At 44.9% G+C, this 11,818-nt stretch overlaps 1 gene segment (V, D, J or C); it reads left to right on the top strand.

The window, feature by feature from the left end:
- Positions 1-2,671: 2,671 nt before the first annotated feature.
- LOC116418656 lies at positions 2,672-3,706 on the top strand. The segment is given in 2 exon segments: positions 2,672-2,737; positions 3,141-3,706. Coding segments are annotated over 2 exon segments (237 nt in total).
- Positions 3,707-11,818: the final 8,112 nt, after the last annotated feature.

Genomic DNA, 11,818 nt, shown 5'->3' with positions numbered 1-11,818 from the left:
CATTCTCCCATGAGAGCCCAAGCTCTGCATTCCCAAAAGGAAGAGCATCGTCCTGGCATGAAGAGCCAGGAGTAGAGAGGGAGCTTCTCCAAACACTGAATCTATAGCAACCGCCAGTCAGCTTCTGTTGGAACTTTCCAAGATTAGCTGCATAGAGCCTACAATTCCACGTTTATTCTCCTATTTCATTATTTTTGATTGATTTACTTCTATCAATCATTGCATTATCAGTCAGAAATGCTTTTTCACTACAAGTACACGTGTGGCACGAACCAGGGAGCATCCAATTTTCTCCCACAAAAATAAGTCTGCATGTGCTTGGTGATTGTTTTCCAGATGCTCACCAGTTCCATAGGAAGCTCGAATATTTCTAACTCTCCATTCCCTTTCAATGCGATATTGACTTTGCTTTCATTGTTGTTGATATAAAGCCTCAGCGTGGCTGCTGCAGGTCCAGTTATCACACCCTTATTCAAGAGATAAAGCAAAGCTCAAATCCAAATTAGTCCTTCCTTCATAAGAGGAAAAGTTCCCTGAGGACAACCTCAGCCATCTGACTCTTACATCACATGGATCAATGGTAGGCTACATACATGGTCACTCCTGGCTGGGAGACACTGGAAATTTGCCTGACTTTCAATTGAATAGAGGGGATGACACACAGGTAGATGGTGTAGGGAGTATCTGCTGGGTCTGCAAACCCAGTCTGCCTACAGCACTGACCCAGCAACAGGACAGGAAACTCCTCAGAGCAAGGACTGTGTCTTCCTCATGCTGAATTCCTAAAATGCTGTCTTGCCAGGACAGAGTGGGTCCAGGGGAATATCTGTTGGGTGAATGAGCTTCTGTCTCTGTTGTATTGCAGGAGTCACCACCAGCCCACATTGGCCCTATATTTGCATCCAGACCCAGTCAGAGTCACACCTCAGTCCTGTATCCCTCAGTACCAAGCCCCAGTCCCCCTTCAGGACCACCCCCCACCCAGTGACACGTGCAGGGAGCCTCAGGAGGGCCCTGTCACCTCCTCCTCCACATGTGAGTGTTTGTATTTCCATCAGGAATCTGAGTGCCTTGTGCCAGGTCCTGAGGCAGGAAGGGGCCACATAGAGAAGAGGAATTTCTTCCCTAAGGTCAGCAATCCATGAATGAAAGAATCAGGGAACTGAGCAGCAGGTTCTGAGTGTACACCTGGACCCAGGAGGCCCCTGAGCCTCCAGCAGCCAGAGTAGAGAGGCCACCAGGGGGAAGCAGAGAGCAACCTGGCAGAAACTCCTGGGGATGGGGTGGGCCTGGGCATCAGGGAGATGCTGACATGCAGAGAGGATCAGGGACCATGACCTGAGACCTGGAGGGAAAGAGGTTCTTCTTTTCTTAGAGCACTTGTCCTTGACACTGATGTTTAAATTCTTCTGACTTCCTGGTTCTCATATCTGACTCTTGGAGATGGTGCCTATTTTTCTGACACAGATTCAGGCACTTTGCCTCTTCCCATCACCCTGGCCGCCATCTCACGGTCACACATGCCATCCCATTCTGTAGTCAAACATATCCTACCTCTCTTCCCTTTGCTATGGGAGCTCCTGTCCTGCAAACATAGGGACTTCTCCTTCCCTGGCCACTCCTCCATGTCTACTGTTCCCAGTCTGTCCTGGTGAACCCCCAAATTACAGCTCTTGATTTCCTTACGAGGCACAAAATACTTGCTCATTAACCTTCCCTTGATTTCAGTTTTTATCCATCGATACATTTTCCCAGCAACTGAATACAACTTAGTTACAATAAACACTCACTTCCAGGGTCTTGGAGCTTGCAGTCCCCTCTCATTTTCTCATGGAGCAAACATCCCCTTCCCCTCCTGATCTGTGCCTGGTCCTGACAGCACCCTGGTGATACCGAGGCACAGCACCTATGACCTGGCGCCAGAACTCACTGTCAAGGTAGAAACTTATCACATCCCATGGATCTTGCAACACTCCGTGTGCACTTGGCAACCAAGGAATTTCATTCTCCCCTAGTACTGAGGAGCTGTGCCCTGGGGTGGAGCCTGGACCTGTCCAAGGCTTCTGCTGGCCCCTGTAGAGTGAGAATGAAGAGGGTCCCTGCACTGGGCTCTGCATGTATCTTCAAAATGGATTTAGGCCAATACCAGACATCTCACATCTGACATAAAATATTTATGACCAGGACATTTCTAGAGATGCAGACAAAAGCTAACCACCTCCCTCCTGAGCCAGGATGGAAGGGAGGAGGGGACTGTGGACCCCAGGTAATTCCCCCGTCACCACTGTGACTCTGGCAACCTCTTGAACAGGGTCAAACACTATCCTGTAGGAAGAACTTTGTATCCCCTAGAAAATGAAGAGAAACTCAGCTCTGAGCTTTTCCATGACCAACCCAGCCAAGCAGCAAGGTTGGGCACAATCTGGGTAAAGATGTGAGCCCAGACCATGGGATCAGTGGGTGAAGGAAAATCGCATGGGCTGAGGGCGTGGGTAAGCAGGGGCCATCCCTCCTGTCTCTGTTTCCTTTGGGGCTGAGCCCTTCTCTGGAAACCACAGATCTTCTCCAGCAGCAGCCCCTGACTCTGCTGATTTGCATCACGGGCTGTTCTCTTCAGCAAAGGTATAAGAGAGGCCTGGGAAGAGCCTGTCCAGCCTGGCTTCGAGAAGCAGCATTGGCGGTGTCTCAGCCATGGCCGGGACCCTTCTCCTCTTCGGCCTCCTTGCTCACTGCACAGGTGCTGCCCCCAGAGTCTCACCAACCTGCCCAGTCCCAGGACTCTGGGTCCAGCGTGGCCCTGACTCTGAGCTCAGTGGGGCCCTGCCTGTGGTGGGCAGGACGCTCATGACCCTGCTGCAGGGTGGGGGCTGTTGGGACTGAACTCCCCCCACACTCTGCTCAAGGGCTTGTGAGAGCCTGAACGGCTGCACCTCCCAGGAGAGAGTAGTGGGTTTTCAGTTCAAAGGCTCCACACAACAGGAAAGTCCATTGGCCACTGGCACTGGGGCTGATTGCAGGGGATACCCGGAGGGTTCACAGACTCTCTGGAGCTTGTCCAGGCCAGGAGGACAGGGATTTCCTAAAAAGGGTCTTTCACCTGCAACTTAACCTCTACTTTTTTTCTTTCCTTTCCTTTGCAGTCTCTGCAGCCTCCTATGAGCTGACTCAGCCACCCTCGGTGTCAGTGTCCCCAGGACAGACGGCCAGGATCACCTGTGGGGGAGACAACATTGGAAGTAAATATGTGCACTGGTACCAGCAGAAGCCAGTGCAGGCCCCTGTGCTGGTCATCTATAAGGATAGCAACCGGCCCTCAGGGATCCCTGAGTGATTCTCTGGCTCCAACTCAGGGAACACCGCCACCCTGACCATCAGCGGGGTCGAGGCCGGGGATGAGGCTGACTATTACTGTCAGGTGTGGGACAGTAGTAGTAAATATGCCACAGTGAGACAGGCAGCTGGGGAAGTGAGACCAAAACACCCTCCCAGTCTCTGTCACCCTCTTGCTCCAGCCCCGGGAGGCCTGTGGATAAAGCCATGAATTTTTCTGGCCCAGTTCACCTGGATCTGAGCCTTTCAGGCTACCCTTCCCTCCAGCCCCCTCCAGGAGTCTCTACAGAACATACATCAGGCAGAGACATGGCCTGGAAGGACCAGAATCATCTGGTGACTTGGGGCTGTTGTGTTAGTTAGAGAATGAGGGCCTGGGTGGAAACACAGACAGAGGCAACCTCTGTCCACTGTCCTGCCCCTGGATGGTCATATGGTTGGGACAGGGCAACTCCTGAGATCAACTATCCAGCTCAGGCCCCAGAACTGCTGCCCAGTCCTGCTGAGGTCCTGGCCTCAGACTGTGTGGCAGCCTGTGACTCCCAACAGAGCAAACCAGAGGAGGGGTCACTGTGAAGTCTGCCCAGATCCCCTCTTCCTTGTGACCCACCTGGCACTGCTGAGAAGCCCAGTAGCTTCTCAGAGGTTGTTTTCAAAAGAGAAATAATTCGCAACTGCACATGACCTTGACTTGTTGCTAAATCCCATGGGTCTACAGTAGGATTGTCCTCTGAAGCTTTGCCTTAAGCACAAGGTTTCAGTTCCTATGTCCACTTCCTCTATTATGGTAGAGTCTGCTAGTTTCTCAGTCCCAATAGCAGGACACTCACACCCCTGCCTGAACCTGCAGCAGAGCCTTTCTGCTCTTGGCCCCAAAATAACAGATGAGGCTTTTCTCAGACCCATGATTTATGAAGTGGCACAATCTCGGCTCACTGCAACCTCAGCCTCTCAGGTCGAAGCAATTCTCCCTTCCTCAGCCTCCTGAGTAGCTAGGATTACAGGTGCCCACCACCTCGCCTGGCTAACTTTTGTGTATTTAGTAGAGACGGGTTTTCACCATGTTGGCCAGGGTGGTCTTGACCTCCTGATCTCAAGTGATCCACCCACCTCAGCCTCCAAAAGTGCTGGGAATATACACGTAAGCCACTGCACCTGGCCATGCTTTTCTTATTTTTGCTCCTCCTCTTTCCCTCAATACCTCAGGTCGGTGAACTGGGGAGGTTTTGAGCGACAGGCTCAGTGCTCCCTCAAAATTCCCCTGTCGCACATCTCTGAGGCCCTGTCCCGGAAACTCCCCAAAAGTGGATGGTCTCCCTACAGGATGGGAGCTTCCAAAATGGCTCCACAGGGAAGAGTTAAACTGAGTCCATTCCTTTGTCCTCATTGACATCCAGCATTTGTGATTTCCATGGACATCAATACTTTTGTAGCTGAAATCTTTATTAATCTACTTGAGATAATTAATTTAATAAATATTCAGACATTAATTGCATCGAACATTTAAATTTCTTTAATCAATTGGTAAACATAGTCATGATTATATATAGTTTAGGCTTCATAAACTTCGATTAAATGGATTTTATGAAAAACAAAGAAACCATTTTATTCTACGTGTATCCTATATCCATATGTTGTGTACTTGAAATATCCACAAGAAAATATATTTCAAAAATCAAATTGTATTTATTGCCTATTGTTGCATAAAAATTGCTCCCTAATAGTGAGCATGGTAAAAGAACATGTGTTTGAGATCTTGTCACTTCGATGCACCTGGAATTGACAGTCACTTAGTTTTGTGGTTCTGGCTCTGGGTTGGTCATGAAGTAGCAGCCAAGTTGTCAGGCCAGGCTGCATTGAGAGACCAGAGCAGGTGGCCAGGCCCTACCTGAAGGGCTTTTACTGTCCCTACCCTGTTTGCCTGATGTGGAAAAGCTCAGAGGAAAAGGAGAGAGTGAAGTGTAAGGCTTTTGTCCTGACCCTCCTTGTCAAAGACCATCCCCTACATGCACCATTTCTTACTCTTTCCCAGGACATCCTAGGCATAGAGCACTGCCCAAGTATTCTAAGGCTATAGAGTATTCCACAGCAGGATTTTAGCCAGGAAACCTCTAATGGTTATCACCATGATTTTGATCTTACAAATCACACTGCAGTGAGCATCCTGTGCAGACTCCTTTGAGCTCCTGTGTGCATATGAACGTAGGATAAATTTCCAGAAGTGGAATTGTTGGGTCAAAAGTATGTGCCTTTCTAACTTTTACCCATTGTTTTCACATTCCCCTCCAGAGGAGTTCTACCAGTTTACAATACCAGCCCTAAATATTGCTTGGAGTACATTGGTGAAAGTGCAAATTTTTGCCAACCTGTGAGATATAAAAAGTTATCTTGTTGCACTTATATTTTTGATTTCTCCTATTTTGCTTGAGGTTCAGCATTTACTCAAATATTTTAGGGCTCATTACTTTTTGGAATTTGGTAAACTTTTTCTTAAATGTCTAGATAAGAAGTATTTTAGTCTGTGCCACACATGAGACAACTTTGGGGATAATATGTAGGTTCTGATAGAACCATCTGCAATGTAACCTTTTAAAAATATGAAAACTGCTATCAGTTGTGGGGATATTTAAAAAACGTGGCAGGCCGGGGATGTCCCACAGGATGTGGTTTAATGTTCCCTGGTTTCTAGGGTTATTTGAAGTCTGAAAATTACACCAGCATGTGTTCTAGGTGGAGACCTCTTTGTGAGGGACACTGTATTTCACCTCGTACAGTGGCCTGAGGTCTTTCTTTGGATAAGAACATACTTGTACCATCTATTTGATTGGATCTTGTCTCTGCTCAAGACAGCCCTGTGTCACAAGCTCATGACTTTCATCTTCATCCATTTGCTCTGAGTTTTGTGAGAACTTCAGTATAACAGGAATAGAGTTTTTTGGAGTCCATAAGATGGGGGGTTATTGGCTGAATTATGTTCTCCACAATTCATGCACTGAAGCTGTAATGCAGTGTGTGTGACCGAAATTGCACATAGCATCTTTAAAGAGGTGATTAAGTGAAAATGAAGAAATTAGGGTGGATTCTTATCCAATCTGACTGATGTCATCCTAGAAAGTAAAAATTTTCACACACAGAAATGAGACACCAGAGATGAGCGTGCAGACGAAAGACCATGTGTGGACACAGCAAAGAGGTGGCGACCTGCAAGTCAAAGAGAGAGGCCTCAGGGGAGATCAAACCCACCAACACCTTTATTGTGGATTTTCCAGCTTCACAACTGTGAGAAAATATCTTTCTGCCATTTAGGTCACTAGCTCTTTTGTATCTTCTTGTGGGAAGTTTAGCAAATAAAAACAAGAGGGACCTCAAAGACCTTGGATGCGGGAGAAGGAGGACATGGAGTAGGGTGCAGGAGGCAGGGCAGGGAGGGGCTGGAAGGTCACGCTCTGAGGTGCATCTCCTGGATGGAATCTTGACTCCACTCACTACTGTCTGGAGGACTTGGGAAAAATATTTCACCTCCTAATATTGATTTACTAATAAAGATAGGTTTGGAGCATAAGGCTCCCCATCATCCTATTCCATATTGTAAAGTCTTCTTGAGGTAACACTTGTAAAACTCTCACCAATGCATCTGGCATGAATTATGGGCTCATAGGCAGCCCTTCTGAGTGATCTAGCGATGTACAGAAAATGGCATTCACGCTGTGGGCACGAGGGGGCACTGTGAGGTTTAGTCTGAGGCCCCTGATGAGTCCAAGCCCCTGGTAATGCTCAAATGCAAAGGGCATGACTGTTGTTTCCTTTAAGGCCCCTTGTATTGGATAAATGTTAACACACACTTGACCCTTCTTTTGACCTTGAGAAATTACTCAGAGAAGGCCATCAGGCTCAGGGCCCAGACAAGAACTAGGACAAATGTTTTAGGGAATGGAGAGCAGATTTGCATCCACTGCTCACCAGAGCCACTTAATAATGACATAAGAATAAAGGAAGTAAATTTGCATGAAGAGATTCCCCTTCCCATGATAAAAGAGACCTGGAGGTTCCTCCCCAGCTATGGGCTCAGAAGCAGAGCTCTGGGTCATCTCCACCATGGCCTGGACCCCTCCCCTGCTCATCCTCCTCACTCTCTGCACAGGTGCTGCCTCCCAGTGCTCAGCCCCTACAGAACCAGGGATCAGCCTAACCCTGAGCTTTAGCTCAGCACAGAAAGTGATGGAGGGTGTGGGGCTCTGGAAATGAGAGCCTCATCCTCAGACACCCCTCCTGTCCTCTCTTGCAGGTTCCGTGGTTTCCTCTGAGCTGACTCAGGACCCTGCATTGTCTGTGGCCTTAGGACATACAGTCAGGATCACCTGCCAAGGAGACAGCCTCAAAACCTATTATGCAAGCTGGTACCAGCAGAAGCCAGGCCAGGTCCCTGTGCTGGTCATCTATGGTAACAGCAATAGGCCCTCAGGGATCCCAGGCCGATTCTCTAGCTCCTACTCAGGAAACACAGGTTCCTTGACCATCACTGGGGCTCAGGCGGAAGATGAGGCTGTCTATTACTGCCACTCCTGGGACAGCAGTGGTAACCATCCCACAGTGACACAGACAGATGGGGAAGTGAGACAGAAACCCCTTCACTATCTGTGTCACCCTCTCTCTCCAGCCCCAGCAGGATTGTGAAGAAAGCCATGAGCAGAGCTGACCCAGTTCACCTGGATCTGAGACCTCCAGGCTGCCCTTCCCTGCAACCCTCTAGGCAGGCTCTGCAGAAGTTGGGTCAGTATAGCATTTGAGGCTATAAGGACCACTCTGTTCTGCTGTTGTTTGGACTGAGGGTGTCTTAGCTGAAGATGATCTAAGTGGAAGGACAATAAGAGGGAGACACACAGCCTTTGGGTGGCCACGGTCCCAGGAGTTCCTCTTGTGTGGTGACTGGATCTAACACAATGCCTGGACCCTGTGGCCCAAATGCCCTGGATTATTGGTCTGAACTGCCCATGTTTAACTGAGACCCTCAAGCCCCAGCTCCATGCATCTCAATTCTAAGCAGGAAAGTTTCCTAGTGAGGACTGTGGCATGCCTTGGCACCCCTGGCTTCATACAGCTTTTCCCCTCCGAAAAATGCCATTGAGTGCAAAGAATGGCTTCGTGCAAAGATGTCCCTCCTTCAGAATGTGGTTCAAGAGCAATGACTGCCTGATGCCTTAATCCCAAAGCCGTGCTTTAATTTAGGATGACCTTAAATGCCTTCTAGCTGAGCAGTCCATTGTAACACATTCCCAGTCACACCTCCCACACTTCTCTCCTGAGAGTATATCCTGAAACCCTACTGCATGGAATCCTACCTCTCTGAGTAGGATTCAAGGATCTCAAAACTTAAAAAGCAAATAAAACAGTCTAATGGGAAGAGTGTCAAAGAGGAGTGAGTTGCACAAAGAGAGAACTCTGAAGTCTGCAAATATTCATGTACTGATGAGCACTTCTGTGTGAAGAAACTCTATGAAAGAGAAAAGAACCACCCAAAGACACTTGAGGGAACATGCCTCAGAGTGTGTGCGCACACACTGTCACACACACACACTCTCACACACATACTCACACAGACGCACACATACACTCTCTCACACACACAAGTACTTTCACACTCACACACTCACACGCACACACACAGACTACAGTCCCAGAGGAAGGGCCTGAGTTACAGGACACGAGGTTGACTCATCAGAAGAGCTTTGCCTCAGTACTGGGGAAATGTGACCCTAGACAAAAGGCTGTTCAGGTCTCAACTATGAAAGTGTAAAAGCAAACAGGAAATTCAAACAGTTTTCATGTAACTTTACTGAATTCAATCATAAAAGATAAAAGTAGAGAATGAAATGCAAAATAATTCTAAATCCAACAGGAAAAATGCACAATGTCTTCATCCCATCAATATTTCCTGCAAGATGACAAGAAAATATGTGCTATATCAAACAGAAAAATGAATCAATCCAAAGTGACCATCAAATTGCACACAAGATAGACCTTGTAAACAAGTATCAAAAGAGCAATTCTTATCATTCTATTCTATTCTACTTGTTCCTGAGGATGCAGGATTGAACAAACATGTTAAATGGAGACATAAAAAAGATAAAGAGAGGCCCAAGTTATATTTTTATAAATAATTCATAATATGGCTCAATAAAAATACTCTGAATGATTCTGATTACAGATTAGATGCTGTAAAGAACAGATAAGTGAACTTGAAGATATAGCAATGACAGCTATTCAAGATGGAGCACAAAAGCATAAACAGTATCAGTGAGCTTTAGGACATCTTCAACTGCCTATATTTGTATAATTAAAGTCATTAAAGGAGATAAGATTGGACAGGGAAGAGAAAAGGTAGAAAAACAATTTGAAGGAATAATAACCAAAATTTCCCAAATTTTGTGAAAACTAGAAACCTACTATTCAAAAATGTAACACGTCCCAAAGACACATACACACACACACACACACACACACACACAGAGAGAGAGAAATACAGGTGAACAACACAATGACAATAACAGGCTAGGTTTAAAATTTTTTTGAATTTTAGTGTCTGCACAGTAGGTGTATATTTTATTGGGTACATGAGATATTTTGATACAGGCATGCAATGTGAAATAACCACATTTTGGAAAACAGGATATTCATTCCCTCAAACATTTATCCTTTAAGTTATAAACTATTCAATTACACTCTTTCAGTTTTTTAAAATGTATAATTAACTTGTAATTGACTATAGTCATCCTGTTGTGCTGTCAAATAGTAGGCCTTATTCATTATTTCTCACTGGTTTTTGACCCATTAACCATCCTCAGATAATAGCTGATTTCTTATTAGAATTAATGCAAGCCTGAGTCAGTGAGTTATACTTAGAAAATATTAAATAAAAAAACTTACTACCCAAAGTAATCTACAAACTCAATGCAATTCCTATCAAAACACCAATGGCATTATTCACAGAAATAAAAAATCTCTAAAATTGGTACAAAACCAGAAAAGACCCTGAACAGCCAAAGCAATACTGAGCAAAAAGAACACAGCTGAAGATATCACATTACTAGAATTAAAATACATTACAAACTATACTAACCAAAACAGGATGGTATGGGTATTTGATCAGGTGCTGAGACCAATATAACAGAGCACAGAAATAAATTCAAATATCTATACTCAGCTGACTGTCAACAAAGATGCCAATAACACACACTGAGAAAATGGCACAATTTTCAATAAATGGTGCTGAGAAAACTGGATACCCATGTACAGAACAAGGAAACTGGACACATCCTTCTCAGCATAAAAGTAGCAACTGAAAGTGGATTAAAGAACCAAATATAAAACCCCAAACTGTAAAACTACTAGAAGGAAACTTAGAGAACATAGGGGAAGAACAAGTTCTTTAGGACATTGGTATAGATAAAAATGGTGTGGCCAAGACTTCAAAAGCACAGGCAACAACAAATAATAGAGATATGGGAATTCATTAAACTAAAAAGCTTCTAAAAACAAAGGAAACAATCAATAAAGTAAAGAAAATGTGTAAAATAACAGAAAATATTTGCACACTACTCACCTGACAAGGAGCCAATATTCCATATAAAATTAAAAAAAAAAAAAAAAAAAACTGAAACAACTCATTAGCATAAAAAACTAATAATACTATTAAAAAGTGGGCCAAGAATTTGAATGCACTTTTCTCAGTAGAAGACATACAAATGGCCAACAGCATATGAGAAAAATGTTCAACATCACTAATCAGTAGGGGAATGAAAATCAAAACCCCAGTGAGATACAATCTCACCCCAGCTAGAATGGCTATGAGCAAAAAGACAAAAAATACAAATGCTGGTGAAGGTAAGTGACGTCATATTTCTTTAGTCCGATTCTCTGTGAACAGTGAGAGGGCTCAGTCCTTGCTCTCCCTCTAGTAACTATTTTTCACATGCAAAAATATGGACCTTATTGGGAAATAATGCTTAAGACCACCAACACCTTAATCGTTTGTTCATCACACTAGAAATGAAACTGTTTTCTGAACAATATTAACATCTATCTGTGTCTATCACCATTGTGTCAATGTTTGTGTGATCCAGTAAAATTTAGAAGGCCTAGAAGAATGTCTTTGCATCTGTGGCCTAACACAGATACAGATGATATAGATACAGATAGTAGGGGGTTGTATCTTGAAATTTATTTCTCTAAGGGATGTATTTCACACCAAATTTGAAATTATTCTGGTTTTAAATGTAACAAATGATGAACCTTATGGAATGATAACAAGATTGTACATTTTATAAAGTCACAGGGTATATCAAATGATGAACCAATCATTCTGTGTTGAGGTTAGTATTATTTTTTTCACTTCAATTCTCACTAAATGAGAACAGTTTTGATATAAGAAAGAGAGAGAAGGAAGGAAGGAAGGAAGGAAGGAAGGAAGGAAGGAAGGAAGGAAGGAAGG

Source organism: Piliocolobus tephrosceles, unplaced genomic scaffold (assembly GCF_002776525.5).
Source record: "Piliocolobus tephrosceles isolate RC106 unplaced genomic scaffold, ASM277652v3 unscaffolded_314, whole genome shotgun sequence".
NCBI classification, from domain to species: domain Eukaryota; kingdom Metazoa; phylum Chordata; class Mammalia; order Primates; family Cercopithecidae; genus Piliocolobus; species Piliocolobus tephrosceles.
This window is presented reverse-complemented; position numbering and strand designations above follow the sequence as displayed.